Source organism: Corvus cornix, chromosome 1A, assembly GCF_000738735.6.
Source record: "Corvus cornix cornix isolate S_Up_H32 chromosome 1A, ASM73873v5, whole genome shotgun sequence".
Taxonomy (NCBI): Eukaryota; Metazoa; Chordata; class Aves; order Passeriformes; family Corvidae; genus Corvus; species Corvus cornix.
Window position 1 is genome coordinate 48,181,410 of NC_047057.1, and position 22,479 is coordinate 48,203,888.

Below are 22,479 nucleotides of genomic sequence, written 5' to 3' on the forward strand. Positions count from 1 at the left end.
CTCTACTGAATGCACAAGAATTGCCATGTAAATGGCCTGTCCTCCATTAACCTGTTCATCTCTTCAGTACCAAAATGTATCACATTTCTGGTCCCTGTGTTTATGCTTCTGTGCTCCTGGGCTAGAGGTTCATGGAGTCTAATATTTAGCCTTCTGTCAGTAAACAAAATACAAAGCAGCTGACAGGGAACAAATGCCTTACCCCTTCCATAAGAACAAACCATTTTGCAAGGTCAGGGGAGGTGGAATGACCTCCCAAAAAGTGCCCTCCTAAAGGTGAGGAAGGGAGCATGGACACTGCAGTCAGGTTACCTTCTTGTCATACTTGCCCTGGCGCAGTCTCTGGGTGGTGTCACGTCTCTTATCTTCATCAATCTGAGAACAAAGAAGAATAATTAACTTGCAATTATCACGTACTCCCCACTTGACAGGTCCAGAGAGATTAGTAATGTCTTTGTGTATCACACAGAGAAGCTTAAGCCTCTCTCTCTAGGGAGGGTCACTACATGCCACAGAAAGTGTGGGACATCCGTGCCACTCCCAGGCCCTCCACCTGCTGTTTTCATGCTCTTGGGCATTACAGAGGCATAACAAAGCACTGGGAAATCATTTGTAACAGAGACTGGAAGTCAATACCCAGCCCATTCCTCCATCACAAAATGAGCTTTACTGAAGGGAACAGGTATATTCTATTAGTGAGCAATAGATGTGGAATACTCTCATTTTCTTCAATATAGCAAGTATGTTTAAAAAAAAAAAAAAAGTTAACAGATCCTAGTCCTACCAAAGCCATAGGGTGCTGTAGTCAGAACATGTCAAAACCCCAGCATTGATGGTCTTTAGGAGACAGAATCCAAGACCCAGCTTTGGGCATTGTGCTTCTCTTACCTTCAAACTAACATGACTTGTCTCACTGGTCTCCAGAGGCAAGATTTCCTCAGGTGGTATATGGGACCATTTCTTCCACCGGCGCTCATTATCTCTCCTGTACTTCCTGAAGAACAAGAGAAGTGTTTTGGAATATCCTCCCAGTGAACTGAAACCCACAACAGGAGATTAGGACAGGGAAGCATCTAGTGTCAGGATGACACAAGGATGGTGTGTCAGGCTGATGAGATTTGAGCACAAGCCCTGTGGCTCTCATCCAGTTTGATTTGATACACTTTAATTCCCCTAGCTTTGGGAAAGCCTAAATGCTCATTCAGTTCTATAGCAGAACAGAACAGATTTAGCAGAACAACTGCTAGGCAACTGCCAGAGTCTCAGGGGTGATCAGAAGAATTCAAAGCATAAAGGGCCACCTGGATTTTATATAGTTTTCTCCTCCATGTTATTGAATGTACTTGGAAGAGAGGTCCCACAAACAAATGCAAGCCAAAGGAAGTCCTGCCATCAACAGTGGATAGTTAGAAATGGTGTGAATGCAATGCCAGGAGAGGAGGTAACAACAGCATTGAGATGAGGTGCCTTTTTGTGGGTGTCTCTTGTATTCTGCACATTTTGTAAAAATGAGGGAAGAGTCCTTGGAAACGGGAGAAAGAAACTGCTGTCTCCCCTGCAAAAATTCAGAGCGAGCACTGTCTTGTCTTAGAGAAAAGCTACAAGACAGCTAGTGCTCATCAACTTACCTCCTAACTTGTGCAAGTCCTTCCTCTACTAAAAAAACCCACAGGACTGACTGGAGAGTTTGCAGGAGAATCCTAACACACTGAGGACTGCTGGCAAAATCTCCAAATGACAGAACCCATACTATTGACTAATAACACAAATATTCCCTTTTTCAATACATTTTTAGCATATATTTGCATAAGAAAAGGTAGAGCAACAATTGCAGTAAGAACTGTTTTTCTCAGTTCTAACTTGTAGAAAGGATTAGGATGCACTACAGTTCAAACTGGTGTCAGCTGCTGATTAAGAACATTTCAAACTGAATTAAAATCTACTAGGTCTAATATTTAGTTATATGTTTTTCAGGATTTGGACTTTTCACTTTGCAGTCAGAACTACACAAGTAGCTGTGGAATGGTTCAAGTGTCCTAGAAACTTAGGAGATAAAGAAGGAATAATGAGGCATTTTGTTGATTTTTGTAGGAGTTTCTCTTCTCCTTTGCTTGTTAGGGGATAATCTTTGGCAGGAATTATATTTGAGAAGCTTGCTATTATTTTGACACTAAAAGTACAAGTTTTATTCTAAAAATTCTCAGAAATCTCTTCTATATTTGATGCTTGAGAATATCACAATGATATGTATACAATAATAATCTAATCACCTAAACAGAATCTTTAGATTTTATGCATCTGCAAATACGGAAAAATATAGAATCTTTTACAAGTCCATACTTTTTGTTTATTAATTTTCATAGGCATTGCAAACTTTACTGTCTGTTTATATGTTAGTGCTTAGATGTGACAATGATTAGCTCCTACATATTTTGAGTACAACTGTATGTATAAGAATTGTGTATCCTTATCTTTGATTTTTTTCTTGCTTTAGTTAGCAAGGCAGATTGGTCTACTTAAAATAATAAAGCCTGAGCAGCATCTGTTTCTAATAAACTTTTCTTGAGATCTGATTTTCTTGCTTTTTCTGAAGTTCTCCGATATATAGCAAAGATACAGAATGAAAATGGATGCACAATGAAAATGGTAAGATAATTTTTTTAAAGATTAAAGAAAATCATATACTTTGGAACTGTGGTGGGATTTCTTCCATCAAAAGGAGGCATCAATGGTTTCTATTCTGCTCTTTCCATAATGATAAAGCTGGACTGTGTTATATGCATGAAATTCCAAGCTGATAGAAAAATTGTTATGTAGGGTTAAAAATTGTTATGGACTGTGTTGAAGGAATGGATCCATGCAATGCAAACACCAAAACCTCATGGTGTTTTGACTCCTACAGTGACTCAAGAGAAATACCACCTTCTAGATTGAACTTTTATGTCACCAATACATTAAAGAAATATAAGTGAATCCCAAGAAAGCCAAAGATGTGTAGTAAAGTAGAAAAATTCTGAAGATTGGTCTGAGACTTCTGTTTCTGTGTATATATAGGAAACAGAGCTTTTTAGCAGATGCAGGAACACTGAGCCTTGCTGCATCTTCTCCCTTATTAACCCGTCATAACAACACTATGGATGCAAGCACTACTTGGCATATACCAAAGAGTTCACCCAGGGCCAACCTCATAGGTATGTAAGGTAAGCTAATGAATGGCTCTTCAAGGAGAGATCAGAGGCATTGTCCTAGTTGGAAAACTGTTCAAGGACAAACAAACAGAAAGCCAAAGGGTTTGGTACCTTAGAATCAGCAAAGAGATGATCAGAACCAGAATCACAATTCCCGTGAGTGTAAAGACAGCAATAGTCAATACGTGTGGGCCTGCAGAAAAGAAAAAATTAAATATAAATTACTTCATGGAGGATGCTGAAAAGCAACATTGTATTTAAGAAATTACCTTCACACATGTGCAAATCACAGTAGCTGACCAAGGATACTTTTTGGTCACATCCAAATTGAGAGGTTTTGGTAAAGTCCAGCACTGCCTTGGGATGACACACACTTGCCTCTTTCAATGCCAGATGAAGCATGACCCAGAGCAGTGCAGTCTTACATCCCCACCTGAGGCACAGGCAATCTGTAGGGCCACCCAGGCAGTGGTGCTACTGAGTGGACTGTACTCTTCAGCAGGAAATTAATATGCTATAGAGGGAAATTAATCTGGTGGCAGCACAAAGCCAGTGAAGTGTCCTTGGAAGCTGCCAGGTGCCAAACGGTTTGAAAATCATGTTGTTCAGGCATCTGAGGACTTAGACCCAAAAGCCACAGAGCACACAAGGGTTCTAATCCTGAGCAGGCAGACAGGATGAACAAGGCTGGGAACTGACTAAGGTTTTAATTTTGATTGCCTTACTGTGGAAAAGCAAACTGAAGCCTGTCTTGTATCTGTTCTTGGAGCTCGGGGGTACTGGGAAGGAAAGTTGGTGGCCACCAACTTCCTTTGAAGAATAACAGGCCATTATCACAGAGCTTCAGCTGGTGGTCACATGTCTAGAGTGTACCTACTTTAATGACCAAGTGTCTCAGGCAAAAAAGGGAGAGAAGAATCCAGTTTTGCAGATTGCCATCTTGATTAAGGACAGTAGAAGAGCTGAGTTATTCAGATTTACTGAGACTAATATACTTCTGTCTGTGCCCAGAAACAGAAATGAAGGCACACAGAAAAAAATGATCAAGTGTAAAAATTAGTAAATAAATAAAAAGCAAGTTTACGCACGCTAGCTGCCTTCAGAATCAAGCAGCCAGTTGAGGAGGGATTTTCAACATACCAATTTTTGTGCCTGCATCTGACATAGGATTCAGTTTATGAACTCCTCCGGATTTTGGACCCAGATTTCTCCTTTGATTTTTCTTGTTTTGGGTATCACATCTACCCACCTTCTCTCAGTATGTTCATCAGTCTAAGGGCTTCATGGTAATTTAGTATTAATCTGATGCTCTCTGATGAAAACCATCAGTACTATAGTTTCCCTCCACAAGTTAAGTCACCACTATAAAGTGAGAGATAAATGAGAATGTGCAAAGAAATTTTGCATGAAAATTCTCTGAAACTTCAGGTTTGTGAATTGTGGCTTGCATCTTAACAGTGAACAGATTATAGTTTCCCATGAAAGCGCTGTGGGACCGTAATTTCCCTTTCCTGAGGTTCTGCTACCACCTTCTGGCTCTTAGTCTTACAACAGGCAGAGGGAGAGTGCATCACAAATTAACTGGTCCTCTGGAACCAGAAACGTTTGTGTATTGAAGATTGATCTTATCCATGTTTAGAATGAGGATTAAAACTTTGTGAATAAGGGGGAAATATGAATGAACCCCCCTTTTTTTTCACAGAATACTAGGAGGAAGATAGGCAGCAGAACTGGATCAAGCTGTTCTCAGTTACGGCTTAGGAAGGAATAGGGCTCGGATTGTCTGCTCTGTTCACCTACCTGGAGGAAAAAAGATATTCCAGGTTGGAAAGTTTTGACTGGCTTAAAAAAGGCACAGTGGTTACTTAAACTTTGACCATTCTCCTTTTGGGGGGGATATATTTATTTAGAATCACACTGAAGGAAGGTTTATTTTTAAAAAATGTTAAAAATAATCAAGTGCCTTTGGGAGGCAGTTTAGTTTAGTATGGCTTGGCCACAGTGTCAGGCTTCAGCTAAGCACTAGGTGTTAAACTACTGACATTTGTAGACATTGGTTTTCTGCCATTCTCTTCCCCCCCCGCCCTTGTGCAGCAGCTTCAAACAAGGACATACTGAAGGGAATATTTGAAAGATATTTCGGATCCACTGAAAACACAGCATGTTGTGGGGCCCAAGGGATGGATGAGAATGGGACTGGAACAACACCGAAAAGACAGGAGCCAGAAAGCACAGAGCTCATGGAGCTGGTACAGGGAGACCCTGTGGCTGATGTGTGCAGTGTTGCAGTCTCTGCACAGACAGGACTCACAGTCATACCAAGAGAGACCAGAGATTTGACCAGAGATGAAAAATGAAAGCTTCACTGAAATCCCTCTGCTCTTCCCAGAACTAACTGGAATCTTATCAAAGCTGCTGCCTCCTCCTGGTAGCTCCCATGGGTACCTGGCAATGAACCACACTACTCCTGCCTCTCTTATGAGAGATAAGGCCTAATTTGAGCGCATCTGATTTACTTTACTGAAGAATAAAAATGTTTGAATCCATTTTACCACCTTACTGTGAAAGGACCCTTAGTTAGCAGAAGGTGTTTATCTCTCCAGTTATGCTTTACCTATTCCCTAATGGAGGCAAGCAGTACAGCAAATTAATGGGAAGCCTTTAGCGGAGACTTTTAACAGCAGCATCTCTGCATTCTCACTGATGGAATGACTCAGGTGAACACTAACCCACTGTGCACTAACCCTTGCAATTACTGCCACTGCAATAATTTTTATTCTGCATATCACACCCTGAAGCATATGCCCTTCCCTTGCCAAGCACCATGTGGCAGCAGTCTTAAAGGGGGAAACAATCTCAGTCTGATCAGACTGACAAGGCTGTACTCTGCTATGCTGAATGACAAGGGGCTTCATCCATTCTATCCAGGAGTCACCAAAAACTCAAAAGGAGGTGGTGATTTCTGGGATTTTAAATTTAAAATTTGGGTGTAAAAAGAGCCATAACCTAGTTTCCCCTGGTCCTTCTTCAGAGAGTCAGCTCTTCTCAGAGACTTCTCCAGAGAAGAACCCTGAATCTACACAGTGCTGTGTCTTCTCCCCAGCTCCCTACAACAAGGATAAAGAGGCAAGCAGAAGCCACCATGCTCCATCAGAGATACAGAAATGCAGAGTCAGATAACTCATCATAATCTTAATTCTGCTGCCTTTCCTGAAGAGTCTTTCAAGCAATTCACACCACCACCATCTTCTAGTGAAGATTATTTGTTTGGGGGTGACTTCTTCTGAAACATCCCGTGGTATTCCCCATAATCACTGGTACAGTATCAAGTTTACAAGAGACTTAGTATCACCACCTAAACAAAATAAAGGTTTCGAACTGGACTGGAGGCAGAGAACATGGAGGGATGAGGCAGGAGAAGGAAAGATCCTGCTCTGCACCCAGATCCTGGCATCACTGGCTGGGAGCAGTGTGATGGTAGCATGCTGGATCACACAGCAGGTAGATCTCAGGACTGTGTGACTTGTCTTCAAAGAGGTAGGTGGTAGGTTTAATGGGTGTCTCACCAGTGCCTGGAGTATCACTGGGCAGCTTGTGGTTCTTCCAGATGAAATCCGGACTGTTAGTTGCCTCACGTGTCTTGTTGTTTTGAGTGTTGAAATACAGAAGAGGTTTGAACTACAGATGTAGGAGGGAAGAAATGCAGTCAGCAGCCATGCTCTCTCTCTTTTGTCCTGTGCTTCAGACTACCCTTAATAAATGTATTGCCCAAACTCAAAATAATTTTCCTGCTACAGTGGTGCATTTCTCAGTGTAGCCATATGTTCGGCTGCCATATTCTTTCTCATTCATCCCCTCTCTCTGAAAATAAATTTACCAATCCCACGAAATACCAGCTGCACTTCACTTACTGAATCACCAGATTACATCAATCCTGTCAGTCTCCAGCACACCTCACATGACCCCCTTCTGGCACGCACAGCATGCCTTGGCACCCTACCACTCCTGCTGTAGTTATTTTCATCATTCTTATGCAATAGTGCAGGGCATTTTGTTTCTCCTTTCACACATAAGGTCGAACAGTTGCACTCGAGACATACATACATGATTTGCAGCCTGTGACGTGTACAGCAGGGTCAGATTGGTATCAATGTCTCCAAATTCATCTAGAGTTACAGGACCCACTACACCTGCAGACACGAGGAATTAGTCAGAAGGCTTGCATTTTCAGAAACACAAATATAGGGCAGGAAGGATGGGATAAATAAAAGGATTTCTGATACTTAGGATACTTTTCTTCTTCATGTATGTGCTAGATACATATCAGCTCAATGTGGCACTACTTCTTTAATACCACACTACATTTTCTCTACAAAATCCAATAAAACGTGTTGACCTGATTGCACTGAAGAAAAAAGTCTCCCTTTAGCTATAGGAAAATATATTTGTCAGATTTGTTCAGCATACCAAGAATGTCAGTCACCACCCTTGAAGAGACCACTTTAGAAGTGAGAAGCAAAATAGTCTGTTTCCACCTGCAGTTTGAATCTATCAGCAATAAAGGAAAGACAAGGATACTTTCATTCCCTTTACTCTTTTGAAAGCTCTAATAATAATGTTTTAATCATGTTCTTTTTGCCTTTAGCCTCCTACCTCTGTATGTCAGCAAATCTGCACATTGAGAAATTGCCTGTGTAGCACATTACAAGGATTTTAAGGTTGAACTTCCCAAATCCCTCAGCACAGCTTGACTTCACTCCCATGAAGTCAGCTGCCTCAACATGAGCACAAGCTTAGCCAATATCCACTATTCCTGAAAGTCTCACCTTCATTTTTCCCCTTCTGTTTTCACAGGAGGGTTTTTTGATCAGCTTCAGATTGCTGAACCAAAATAATGCTGATACTGAACTTAGGAGAAATAGAACAAGTCATCATCAACAGCAACAAAAGGCCAATTACCTTCTCCCTTTTCACATCAAAAACTGATGCTTTTTCATGGTCCATCTTCTTAATATCAAAATAATTACTGTAAGAAATCCCTACTGTACCAGACTCCATCACAAGAAAGAATGAAGGTGATTCAACACCTATCACTTTTAGGAATTTTTTTTTTTTTTAAACTAAACCTATAAATTATGACAAGCATTACAGTGCTGTATTTTGGATGAGTAAAAGTTTGTGCAACTTAACTTTCAAACTTAAACTAAAGAGATGAGTTTACTGATATTCAGAAAGGGATGCTGTCTCCAGGAGGAATTAGTAAACCATATTTTGCTAAGTATGGGATACCATGGTTAAAGCAAAAATAAGCCTGGAACCTTTTCTATCTTAGGAAAATCTGGGAAACTTCTATACACATATTTGCTGAATGTAGGTGGGATATATACACAAAACTTTCAGTCATCATTTTGGTGACTGGAACTGGGACTATACTCCCAGAGAGGTAATGTTTTCACTTCTTTGTGTAAGTTTTGCCTCTGCCTTTTCCTAATGACTGAATTCTGTTATTTTAAGCCCATGGCCTACAAAACAAAAGCCCACCAGTGCTAGAAAACCTGTGAGAGGAACAAGAAAGTTGACTAAAAAGAGCCAACTGACTGCCAGCTGGCCTAAACCCACACTGCAGGCACCCAGGTCTACATGGTTTTGTAAACCGAAAAAGGTTGAAACTACTTCATTAAAGCTTAGCCAAGTGATTTCAGAGTCATTTTGAACATCAAATACTGAAGATAACATCCTTGTAAAAACTATATAAAAAGAAAAAAGACTGGGAATAAAACTCATTGAAAGGCTCAGACTTGTTTAGTGTAGAAGTGACTTATCATAAGAGCGTTTAAAATCAAATTTGTTTCCCCTCATCAATTTAGTGAACCCTGCACAGGACTGTACTTTTTTTACCTTCAAAAGTGGTATTTCGGAATTCAGTGATTAAACTGAGAGATGACACTGGGCTCTGGGAGACGACAAATTTCTTGAGACTATGTCCAAACAGCAACACTGCATTAAAATAGCCAGCAAGAAAGTCATCTTCCATCTAGAACAAAAGAAAATAAAAAATGGCTGTTTGAGAGTTCATGTTTCTGCCATAAAGCTACAATAACTTTGATTGGCTCCATTTGGCAGAAACTCCAGCATGGAAGACCAGAATCTGCTGAACACTGAGTGAGTAGATGGTCAATACTACATCAGCATTGTCACTTCAAAAAATAAAGGTAAACAAAATATATTTTTGATGTATGAAGACAGGGAGGTGCTGAAAGAGGCCAATGTAAAGGTCTGTCATGCTGATCCTCGTGCAAAGGATTCAAGAAATCCTACACTGTAGGTTCTTGGCACTTCCAACTTTCTCAGTGTGTCCCAAAGACCCTGGCTTTGGATTAAAGTTTCTGTGCAGATAATTCAGTGTGCTGCCAGCAAGTTTGGGCTTCCAGGTGGCCACGGCTAAAGGGCAAGGAGCTGTGCCAGAATTTCCAGCAGCCTGCCATAGAGCTGGCACCCAAAAAAACCACTGAGCCCAGGCAGGGGGATCTAGAAGCCCTGTAAATCCAGCCAGAAGCTTCAGGCTGCCTGCTGGAGAGCTGAAGCTCAAAGCCACAAATCTTGGGATGAACTCTACATGAAGGACCTGGTTCCTGGGCAGACGGCAGGAGTATCAGTTTCACTAAACAGATGCAGCATATTCATAGTTTCTGCTTTTCTGGAAAATAACCAAAATACTTATTTCCTACAGAAAAAAAAGGTTCCTGTTTTTGAAGTTTATCTGGAAAGCCACTGGACAGAACTGGTCGTCATCTCTTAGACATATCTGCACAGAAAAATTAGTCAACAATTATTACTTCTGAACTTTCCATGCTCACATCTCAGTTACGCATATAGATCTTTCTTGAGTGATGCCTTGCAGCTATGTGTAAGATTTTCAGCCACTCAGATGTGGAGCTGGAATACCATGTGTAAGTCTCCCTCATGCCCCGTGAACATGACACTTGCAGAACAAATTAGAAGTCTGAGTTGAACTTCACAAAGCAGGAATATGACAGGCTGCAGATTTGCCTTATGATACTATATTTTTACATCATTACAGCAGGACAAAATTTCATCCTGCAATAATATAAGGAAATATCAGCTTAGAAGCATGACAGGGGATGATTACAGCTGCATTTTTAGTTTTCATTTCCTAGTACATGAACATGAATGAACTGAATGCAATAATCAGATATAAAATAGTGTTCTTACCAGGATGTTTTCCTCAGTCTCACTGTAGTCTCTAATTACAGTATTGTAGCTGTAATTAGCTGGTGGCAGAGTCAGAACAAGTACATTGTGCATGTAATCAGCTGAGATGTTCTTCCTGAAGTACACGTTACTGCAAAGCAAAGCACAAGAACCCCATGGACATTGAACAACAGTGGTATCCATGACAGAATCACTCATCTGTTCCCAAGACCACTGTTTTTTAACAGGCTAAAACACTAGATCTAAAAATAAAATTTCATCATGCACAGCTCTTTATATCATTCATTCCCTGATGCCCACTTTTGTGCTTAAATATATTAACAGGTAATACCAAGGCAATCTGCCAATCTGACACTCAAAGGTTGTTGTGAACTACTGTTATTACTGTAACTGTTTACTGTCCTGTTTATTTCCTCTTTTTTTTCAAGCAAAGTTTATATTTATTAAAACTCAGTTTCTCCTTGGAATCCACAATACTGCAGTCATATTCATGTTACTCTGCCTGTTTCTGAACTCTTCTGCACTCTTTTTGCTTGTTCCTCTAATTTTGGTATTTTCTGCTAGAATTGAGCACAGCAGGAGTTGCACTAAAAGCATTTAACAGGAGGGAATGAAACAATCACAGAGGTGCAGAGAGCAGATTATGGATTCATTTGTTTAATTCAGTGAGATAGGAAGATCAGAGGAAACTGTCAACTTGAAATCTCAGCTAAAACAAGCAGAAGATGTTGTAGCTTTCAGGTATCTTTGGTTTCATCACCCTGACAGGCCATCTGGAAGTGCTTCACAGACTGGCCACCACCAGATTCACATGCTAAAGAGGAATTTAGCAATAGATATTAGTGTCAACTGTCAGCATCTGTCATTGCTGTGGCTAGATTGATAGAAAGAAAATAATTGTAGGAGCCTTCTCTCATTATTCATGTTTGATCATCCTTTTATTTTGTCAGTCAGTACTGTATTAAGACTTTTTTGGAAACCATGGGCTCTATTCCATGGCCATCTGATTGGATTCTGACACCAGAGCCCTGTCCCTGCCTTTCTCTGAACCTTCTGACTTTTACACAGCACTTTTCACCCTCAAGAATTTCAAAATGTTTTTCATCCAGGCTTGGACTGAACTAGCCAGTTGAAAAGGAAACCTCATTAGATTCCACTAGACTGGATAATCCTCCAGCATCCCACCTTTCTTGAGAGAGGCTTAAAGACTGTGTTTGTGTCCTGCCTGCCAGACAGCTTAGAGCTGAGTTTAAATCTATCACTGTTTCAGAGGCACTTCACTCCTGGAGAAGCACAGGACTTTGCCTACTCTCCCTCCTACAGCTTGAGTTTTCATCTAATACATCTGTCTGTATTTTGTTTGTTTTAAGAAGCAAATGTGATTGAGATACTCAGCAAAATAAGGGGTATGTAGAAAGTTTAAGAAGGGCAGCATATAAAACAGCCAGAGGCAGCTGGGTATATCAGAAGGATGCACATCACAGCAAAGAATCCCCTAATCACCCTCACCTATTGTAATACAACAATTCTACATACAACACCAGTGTTAAAGCACTCACATACACAGTTCCCATTGTGCATTTGCAAAGAAACAGGAGTTGAGGCCAGTTGCCTCAGGTAAAGCAACTGGGGATTCCTAGTGCCTGAATAAAATTGTGGAATGTCAGAAGCTCTTAGAAGCACTTCTGAAAAATAGATATGGTGAACCTGAGAGTGTACAGGATAGAGAAGATCCTGTTAGAACCTGAACCACAGAATTCAGTTTGGAACCAAATGTTAAATCTCTGAAGTCATTAACCCAGAGTTTCTCAGAACTGACTTGTTACAGACAGCTTTAGACACAAGAGCTGGGAAGTCCAACTGGCCCTAGAAGTTCATGGAATCTTTTTGCTACACCAACAGTGAAGTAAGTAACATCAAAACATGGGCACATGCATTTGCCTTGTTCCATCCTTGATCCATCCAGCCATCCAGCCATCCAATTGCACCACCAGCGCTGTCCCAGGTGATTAACTTTCTTCCAGACTGCGACATGCTATGGTAACTGGGGCTATACCCAAAACCCACCTGATTTACATATCTATGCTTAGTTGTACAAATGTGATCTCTGCTGTGTCACTTAGGCGTAGGGCCAGAGATCAGCTCTCAGTCCTCACATACAGCGAAGGCTTTTGAGGATACCATTGGTAAGGCCAGTTTATGTCAGACATCTTCTATAAAGATTTTCGTAATTAGCAATATTAAGAGGAAATTAAACAACAGAAAACTTGGGTTGTATACTAAGAAATTTCTCTGAGAAGTTATATTTCTGTGCTTATAAAGATGCCGAAAAGATGGCTGTAAAGTGCAAGAGTTATAAAGTGGGAGAATAGTTGTATCACCTAAATAATTTAAAGATTGAATAAATGGAGTCTAGAAAAATATACTGTAAGTCATATTTACATAATTGTCTGGTTGGGCAGAGTGTATGAAAAATGTACCATATCTCAAATGAACCATATCTCATGACCATTCTGACTTTGTGCTTCTCTCATGGTTTCCTGCACTGAGGAGCCCACAGGAGGACGTTAAAGCTACCTGCTCTGCCACTGCCTTAGAAAACTATTATATGAACCAAATGGGATTTTGTAGAGGATTTGCCATGAATTAAACACTAAGCACCTTACAAAAATGGAAAGACATGAGGAAAGATGGCAATAGAAAACATTCTGTGAAAGAGCATTTCTTCAACAAAACAGTTCGACTCAGACTATTTCCATTATCTGTATCCATCAGCAAACTGCAGAGAAAAGAAGAAAAGTGAAGGTGATACTTTACTTGAAGAGATCTATCAGGATGATAATGATGTCATTATCCACTTTTTCCGTCCCTAGGTCTCTGCTGACGTCCTCTGGAGAGCCACACATGATGATCACTACAGAATGGGCAAAAATGGAGACAGATTGGTGAGATTTACCGACAAGAAGAGGATGCTTGCCTCCTCCCCCATATTTGAGTAGCAGGCAATAGAGCAACTCCAGGCTAAGGCACATTATCTGTGCTGTACTGGGGCCCATGCACAGAGCTACAGCCTCTCTGCAGTGAAACCAGGATGTCTGAGGGGAAGTGGTAAAAGGTGCTTCAACACCTGCACCATTTTCTGTCTGATTGCACCAGAGCACTACCATTATCTCACTCAAATAAGCATTAGGAGTTGTAGTGCCATAACAGCTACTCACTATGAACACTTCCAGGTTAAATAGCCTTCAAGTAATGGTTTCATTAGCTTGCTTACTCTTGCACTCACTTGGCCTGCTGATGCCAGGTGCTTAGTCTTAGGAGAAGATAAAGTATTTATTCATTCATTTTTCTAGTTTAGATGAATCATTTCCAGAAGTGCCCCTTGATGGCAAAATGAGGTCCATAGATGTACCAGGGCTGCAAACACATGAATGATAAAGAGCTTGCAGTATCTATATTCTTGTAGTATTTAAAGCTCTTCTTAGGAGAAATTGTGATCCCTGGATTTCTGAATCTCTTACAAAATGGAGCTTTTGCATAGATGGGATAATTTACCCCAAAATCTCCCTGGAACCAGGATATTCCCCCATATTTTATGAGGATGAAGAGAGGAATCTAGGAACTTTGCGCCATTTTATCTTTACATCCATGTAAAATGGTATATCTTTGTTTCCACCATTTCTTGTGAAAGGCTTTCCCTATAACCTAACTAAGGGGTGGGTTTGATTTCCTTGGAAATGCAACTCACTTGCAGGGACAGTGCAGCCTCAACCCCTCCTTACCATTGCTTTTCCGATTTGGATTTTTCACAGTTTTTTTAAGCAGCTCCGGAGTTCTTAAAATATCCTTGAACTTCAGTTTTTCAGAGAACTCTGTGATTCCAGCATCTAAAGCATTCATATACCTGGCACAAGGGAGCAAAGATATTGTCAGGAAATTGCTAACTCCTCACATTTTCCTAAATCAGCCACAGTGCAAGAGAGGCTGTTCAGAGCACACAAGAATGTTTATAAGCTGGTATGAAACCTTTTCTGCAGCAATAAAAGTGAGAAAATCAATACATGGCATGAAAGATTTAGAAATGCCTGGAAAGTCAACCAGAGGTATTTGAGCATGGTTGTACAAAGGATGGATTTGGAAAATGCAATGATGTAATAAGACATTAAAAATTAAGGAAAAAAATCAGGGATATGGGGAAATTCCAGGAAGCTCTGCTATTTAAGACATCAGTGGTAATGTTAGAAGGCACATGTGAAGGTTCAAAGGACTAAATAGGAACTAGAAAGAACTGAGATAAAAACCACACATGTACCCTGACTGTCAGAGAAGCAAAGGAAGAAAAGTAGTAACAAAAAACCTATATAGAATCAGTTAAAACTCGAAGGGAAAAATGAGCTCAGACAAAAAAGCAAGCAAGTAAAAGTTTGCTAAAAGATTAAGGAAAAACAGTCAACTCCTGAATCCTACTATTGCTTCAATATGTTGTTTCTGAGAAGAGATATTCTATCTGAAATAAAGTTAATGCAGAGGGAAAACCAAAAGAACTCTCTTTGTTTTCAAACTACATAACCTTTGATCTACCAGCACTGAGATCTCAGTCCTATGAGTTACTTAATACCTTCTGCTTCCTTTTTTTTCTTTTTTTTTTCAGGAACAGAATGATTAACCATTAATTTTCAGAAACATTTGCATAGTTGAAACATAACCTGATTTTGCTATCAGTGTGGGTATTCACTTATTTTTATATGTATATAGGAAAAACAATTAGTTCATGCAGTAATACTTGTGCTTTAGAGAAAATGGATCTTCCTAAATTAGACTGCTCAAAAACCTTCACATTGACAGTTTCTATTACGGCAGAATGAGATGCATTTTTACAACTAAATTAGGATGAAAAGTGGGCAGAGATACAAAATTAATATTTTTTTTTGTTAATTCAGCAATAAAAGGGCTTGAACAATTCTGAAGTCATAAAGAAGGTCCTGATCAGAAGCATTAAAAAAGGTGAAATAAGAAACACTTGGAAAGGTCAGAAATAACTTCCATGCAATTATTTCACTGCAAGGTACGAAACCTGCAGAATTAAAGGGATTTAGCTAAAGTGTGTATAGTGCATTGGCAATTACAGCTGCAAACATGGAGGAATGGGATTGTAGTAAGAGATGAGCAAAGTGCACTGATATTTCAAAACATCAAAGAGAGGTAACCATAGCAATTACAGCATGCGATCAAATTGCTATCTATACTAAGAAAGAAGAAGAAAACAATAAAAGTCCATAAATACTTACAAAAGAGTTAAATGGAGATCAGGTTTTAGGTATCTTAATTCAGAAAAAAAACCCCTTTTAATTCTGTAACCAAAATATTCCATAAGTATTTGCTTCTATCACTCTGAAGCAAACATAGTCAAATTTTGCTTAGAATTCTGCAAGTTCCTCAGGTTATGAATTAAAAATATACATAATAGTTATTTCCATGAACTCATTGCTACTTTTCAGCTATGTTTATAAAATTAGTAGGAGAAATTAGATGATTTTTTTAAATTATTCAGCTTTTTATATCCCAAAATTGGGAAAAAAAAATCAAAGGAGCATAGAAACACTCATATGAGCTGAAAGTTAAATAAGACTATTTAATTGAACAATTGAACTCTATATTTAATTTAATTAATTGAAAAGTAATTATAAATATTGGCATATTAATGAGTCTCTTTGTCTAAAAGGAGGCTTTGTTTTCAGGCAAGCAGAAAACCCAGCATTTCTGAGAATCAAGCACAGCATGATGTTTCAGGTCACAAAGTGAAAGCTGTCTCCTTTGCTCCAAACTGATGAGAGTATAGCTTAAACTCTGCAATCACTGGGGTAATTCTGTTTGAAGAAAGATACAGTTTGAATTTTGGAAATGTTTTGGAGTAACAATAGTGCCTACAGATTGAACATTTTAAGAGCTTGGTAAGACCCCTGACCTAAAAAGGCATCTATGGGGAGCTTGTGGAGGAACCTCTCATGTCACACTATTTATATCAAGGATGCTGTAAACAAGTATTTTCATCAGAGACAACATGTAAGCTACCTTGTCCAAAGGAAAAGCAAAGGCTTGCAAATATTTAAAACAGGCTGAGAGAAACATTCAGGTAAGTGCTACAGCTAAAAGGTACAATTCATCTTTTCCTTTTCTCATTCCTTGGTACTACCAAGGCACCTCCCAAAGTGTAGGACTGAAAGAACAGTTTGCAGAAACCATGTCTGAGGATGGAGACAGCATTTATCACCAGTTGGGTCAGAGGTGGATCCAGATCTTACCAGAGGCATGCCTCTGAGGTTTCAGTCCTCTTGTAAATGTAGACAGATTCCCAGGTCGTGGTTTTGAACGGCAGCTTAGAAGCTTTCCAAAAATAATAGAAGAATTGGTTCACTTTCCTGGCTGGGGTCAGAAGGCGGGTTAGGTTTACTTTGTAGTCACAGGATAGTCCAAAACTCCCTACAGAGATCAGAGGCAGGCTCAGTATTGTTTCAAGTCTAAAGGAAGAGATAAGAGGACAAGTCTGAACAGACTGTTGTTGCACCAAGGCAGCTACTACCTGATTTCCATCCTCACCTCCCTCTCCTCTTGTGCCCTGAGCTAGTTTTGCAGCAATTTGAACCTGAACCAGAAGGCTCCTCAAGAACACAAGCAGATTTCAAGTCTGTATGGGCACCAAAAAGCCCTGTTGAACTGCTCTAGGCAGCTTCTCTCACTGTCCCCAGTTACCCCTGCTTTTTTGGGTACCACACACCATTTCAGCCCCAAGGGTTGTGACAGGAGTCCAAAGGCTCAAGACAGGCTTCTGCTCCCTGGCTGCCATTACCATGGGATGGATTTAATCTCCTTATTGGGACAGTGCTGCAGGGTGACAGCTTTTTGCCATCAAAAAAAAGCTTTACTCCTACAATTCAAAGGAAAAATCTTTTAGTTTCACAAAGGTGTATTTTAGCAGAGCTGTACAACAGCAGCAGTCAGGGAGGAAAAAACTAAGGCAACCCTCTGCTGACAAGGAATTTGTGAAACAAAGATCATTTTATACACAGAGACAGTAAGCTTTTAAGGACAAAAGTATATTCCTGGATGCTGCGATCTTATCAGACTAAACTCAAAAGATTTCAGTTCTTGTATGGTGTTTTTTAATAACAGGGAATTTTGCCTGCAAAAACCATGACCGTAAGAGTTGTTGGCATTATTGTGACAAAACTTCATTTTCCAGGTAAAGTCCACTTACCCAATTACAGGGTTTTTACTTATTGCAACAGAAACAGACATAGATGATGTAATAAATAATGACAGTGAGAGTATTTCACTAATTAAACAGGTGAGGGGTTTTTTCTGACAGACTTAGAACAGAAGAGAATAGATTATTTCAGCTAAAAGGACCTACAAAAATCACAGTCCAACTGCCTGACTACTTCAGGACTGACCAAAAGCTAAAGCATGTTATTCATAGAATCATTGAATGGTTTGGGGTGGAAGAGTCCTTAAACATCCTAGTACCAAACCCCCTGCCATGGACAGGGACACCTTCTACTAGACCACTTATGAACTGCATTGTCCAAATGCCTTTTAAACATGACAACCTTGAGGCATCAACTATCTGTCTAGGAAGCCTGTCCCAGTGTTTGGCCATGCTCTCACTAAAAACATGCTTCCTAATGTCCAAACGAAACCTTTCCATACACAGCTTTGAATCATTCCCACTTGTCCTGTTGATGGATCCCAGGGAGAAGAGATCAGGACCTCCCTCTACACTTGCCCTTCTCAGGAAGCTGTAGAAAGCAACAAGGTCTCCCCTCAGCCTCCTTTTCTCCAAACTAGACAAACTCAGTGCTCTCAGCTCCTCACAGGACATGCCTTCCAGCCCTTTCACCACTTTTGTAAGCATTCAAGGACCTTTACATCTTTCTGAAATTGTGGGGCCCAGAACTACACACGGTGCTCAAGGTAAGGCCACACCACCGCTGAGTACAGCTGGATAATCACCTCTCCTGACCAGCTGTGTCTGATGCACATAGGGTTTGCCCTCTGGGCTGCCTGGGCACACTGCTGACTCCTGTCGAGACTGCTGCCAACCAGCACCCCCAGATCCCTTCCTGCAGGGCTGCTCTCCAACCACTCCTCAATCAATCATTCACCTTACTGTCAGGAATTAGAAGTTTCCCTACTAAAGCTGGGATTCTATCAATGGGCTTTGGAAGGGGATTTTCTTCCACCTACCCAAGAGAGTGGCTATGCATAAAAGTCTTACTGCCTTGACTCAAGGTGTCTTACGTATTCTAAACACCAATGCCTCTGCAGGTTTGCTGTTCACAAAACAATTCTGTTCAGCAGCTGACATCTTTAACATCACAATGTAAGTGGAAGGAATTGGTACTTACGAGACCATTTGGTAGGTGGCGTAAGTGCAAGCGGGTCCTATGACAGCACAGCCAAGTGTGCCATTATCCTGCAAGGGATCAAAAAGGGTCATTTGGGGTAGGGCGGAGGTCTGGCAGAGAGAGGAGGATGGCGGAATGAAGAAAATTGTAGGATTTGAGGAGTCACAGAATTTACCTAGCAAAAGCAAGAAAAGAGTAGGAAAGGAGCTACAGAAAGTTTAAAAGAACAAACATAAGGGGGAAGAGGAAAGAAATCACAGAAAGCCAAAAAAAGATAGAGTATGATATTTGTTAAGACACAGACAGCAAGCAAGGATTAAAATATTGTTAAAATTGCACATTTGAAATTACACACCCCGGAAGAGTTTGCATTTGCAGAAGACAGGGTGGTTGGAATTACAAGGTCCTGTATATCAGAAAAATTATTAGTTAAGTGCATATGAAACTAGTACTTAAAAAAATCCTTCTATGACCATCAAATGAGGCCTGACCTGTATCTTTGTGTGTCATGAGGGACAATTTCTTAGCAAAGACTAGAGCACAGTCATAGATTAGTGACTTGAAAATTCACATTGGATTGACAAAGTTTCACTCAGAGGTGTGAAAATCTTCAGAAACACGGCTTCTTGTAATGCACCAATTTTAATTGAAGCCTTTCCTCATATTATTCACATAGCTTCTCTCACGTGACTTCCGTGATTTCTAGTGAGGAGCAAGCACTTCATCTTTGCCCTTTGGGCATAGTTCACATAACCATTTCATTGGTAACAGTGCCAGCCTAACGATTTCTCTGCCCACATGTCCCCATCCTCACCACAGCTCTTTGTTTTGTGTATTGTGTAAACTGATGGTGAACCAGATCAGGATCTGATCCAGTTGGAAATGGACCTTTTTGCTCTGCTTGGGCTGTTTTGAGTGTTTGAGTTGTTAGTTTGGTTTTTTCAGTTTTTAATTGTTATTTGGGGTTTTTTTTAATGGATTGCTTTGGCTGTGTGACCACACAAAGAGTTGTGCAAATATAAAAAGGAGGACAACTTAAGCATAGGAAAAGGAGCCAGAAGCTGAAGGCAGTCTCTGGGAAGCATTCACAGAATCTCCAGTATTTGCCTACTTCTTTTCACAAAACATACAGGAACATCTCCTCTTTGGAAACTTCACTTCCCTGTCAAATTTCTTGGGAACTGAGTAACAGGACCAAAAGTTAATAAGGAAAGACAGAGACATACATGTGCACCCAGGCAGAATGAAGGAAGTCTGCTACTCACATAAATGCTTTTGATGAGCTCCACACCTTCACAGGTGCTAGTACGGCAGCCTTGTGAGACATAGAGTGATGAAGCAAAGGGGTGAAAGATGGCATCCACTGTAACATTTTCTCCTGTAACACAAATGTAAAAGCAAACAGTGTCATGAATTGCAGATAACCACTAATACACTGTTATCCCTCTTCTTCTGACACAGGTCTGAGCAGTCGTACACTTAGAGGTCTCCCTGCTTCTGCAAAGTCTACCTACAACCTAACCCCCACACTATGGATGTGACTGTGAAATCTGCTCCAGTGTGGACTGCTGATTTCTGTTGAGTGTTAGTACTTTCAGTACAAAGTACGTCTAGTGTTGGCCATTACTAGACAAATTTTTTAAGGCTCTGTAGGAAGTAACTAAGAGACCACTTTCCAATAAAATTGGACAAAATCCCTTAAACTAGAGGGCAGAAAGGGAATAGATATTTTTTTTTTATTTTTTCTTTGTAACCTCTTTTTCCCATTATATTCTAGAGAGTGACAGTAGATTGGGGATGTTGAAAGGAGAGGTAAGATATCAAAATAAATGAAAGCAACATGACTCTAAATGAAGGAAAAATATGGACTGCAGATTCTTCACACTTCAGATCATGATGCGATCAACAGGTAGGGTCAAGAGGAAAATTATTTTCAAAATGGAGGCTAATTCAGTCAGGAGAGAAAGCAAGGGCATTCCAACTACTGCACTAGATGGATAACTGGTTTTGTCTGATCCAGTTCAAGAATTTCCGCGTTACCAAACCCAGCTGAACATCTCCAGTGAAGCATGCAGGAAGAGTCTGCCCAAACACCATGAAAACATATATGGTTCTGCCCATGTGTAGAGCACTTCTATTTATACAAAGAGAGGTCATTATATCCATAAGATCTACATAAGATGGGCAGGCAAGCAGCCTGTCCGAGAAGCAGCTTGCTAAAGGTCGGATGAGTATAACACGGTGACACAAAGAAACCACAGCAAGAGGAGGGTAACCAACACCCGTTGGCTTACCTGTCATCTGGAGTTCCTTTTGTACCCTTTCCAAGGCTTGTTTCACAGCTAACTTCAAACTATCAGTACTTGATGGGAAATCCGAGTAATTCATGAGCATCACATTGATCACGTAACTGCTGTTGCTACACCGATTTGAACCCACTTGCTTCAGCAGCTGCAGTGCGGAAAACAAAGGCCAAATGGCCAGCACCAACACCCCTTGCTTCATTATCGCTCAGTTTAGACCCATTGTGTGTGCTCTCCCATTTCTTTTTGTCTTCTAACTCTCTTTCTTTCAGATATGCTACATTGGTTTTGTTCCTGGATAGAACGAAAGAGATTTCCACTCTGTAGATTCAAAGGCAGGCTGTGCAATCCTTCTCTCCTGCACTTCCCTATCCCCTTCCCCGCCTTCACCTCTGCCCGTCCCTCCAGTACACTAGCTGGCACTTCAAGGTGAAAAACTAGCAGCAGCAAAACTCAGGAAAAGAGAGGCTAAAGGTTGCTGAGAATGTTTGCTTATGGAAAGGTTGAGGCTATAAACTAAAACATTACCAGAAACCTTGCCTGATAAGTGCACTAACTCTTCATCACAGGCATAAACTGAGAGAAGAAAGGGGAGGGGACAAATGAACCATAAAGACAACTCTTCAAAATGGAAATAAAATATAAGGTCTGTTAAAGCCTAGAGGAAAACAGATGGTTACTTCATGTTTGCATTGCCCTACATCTCTGATTGCACTGCCACACCAACTCTGCTGATTGAGCTCATTCGTCAATGGTGTATTTTCTTCTGTGGTAAGTTGCCAATTTCATTCCTTTAGCTTATAACATTGAAATACCTTTTGTGTTGGCAAAAATGTCCCACTTGCAGTCCTTCAGACCAAAGCCTTTGTTTCTGCTTCCAGACTCAGTACAAGGCTCAGTCCACTCATTGTCGCCCAGCACTGTGCACCAAAGCACCCCAGGTCTGCCCCAGACAGATCTGCTCCCAGCCAGCACAGCTCTCAGCACCCATTCCCACCTCCTCAAATGGGGGCCCTAGATATTCACACTTCGTGTGATGAACCTCTTGCATCAGGTAAGGATTAGCAAAGCTGAAGGCCACATCTCTGACCTGCAGGATCAAAGCTAAATTTTAAATGGCATCACTAACCCCCCCTCCCCCAACAACAACAACAAGCACGCACACACGCACAAACAAACAAAAAAAACACCCCCCGCTAACCCACAAACCTTATGGAAGACTCTAGGCACAAGGGAAACAAATTTAAATAAAGTATTGAGCGTGCTTTTGCTGAATATGGGGTGTTTATTCACACATATAACAGCTTCTGTTTTTCTACTGAAACCTACAGTGAGGCTGTCAGATAATAA

The 22,479-nt window shown here is 40.5% G+C and overlaps 1 protein-coding gene across 1 annotated transcript in view; it reads right to left on the reverse strand.

The window, feature by feature from the left end:
- GUCY2C (guanylate cyclase 2C) overlaps nt 1-21,417 on the reverse strand; it is a 44,203-nt gene extending 22,786 nt beyond the window's left edge. Inside the window, exons 1-13 of the mRNA XM_010410683.4 lie at nt 21,121-21,417; nt 20,092-20,204; nt 18,827-18,894; nt 16,724-16,939; nt 14,204-14,325; nt 13,239-13,335; nt 10,422-10,551; nt 9,087-9,222; nt 7,293-7,378; nt 6,755-6,866; nt 3,300-3,381; nt 889-994; nt 313-375 (exon numbers count right to left, since the gene is read on the reverse strand). Of these exons, the coding sequence (XP_010408985.2) occupies nt 313-375; nt 889-994; nt 3,300-3,381; nt 6,755-6,866; nt 7,293-7,378; nt 9,087-9,222; nt 10,422-10,551; nt 13,239-13,335; nt 14,204-14,325; nt 16,724-16,939; nt 18,827-18,894; nt 20,092-20,204; nt 21,121-21,331 (1,542 nt within the window). The 5' untranslated portion in view covers nt 21,332-21,417. The remainder of the gene's footprint in view (nt 1-312; nt 376-888; nt 995-3,299; nt 3,382-6,754; nt 6,867-7,292; nt 7,379-9,086; nt 9,223-10,421; nt 10,552-13,238; nt 13,336-14,203; nt 14,326-16,723; nt 16,940-18,826; nt 18,895-20,091; nt 20,205-21,120) is intronic.
- Nucleotides 21,418-22,479: the final 1,062 nt, after the last annotated feature.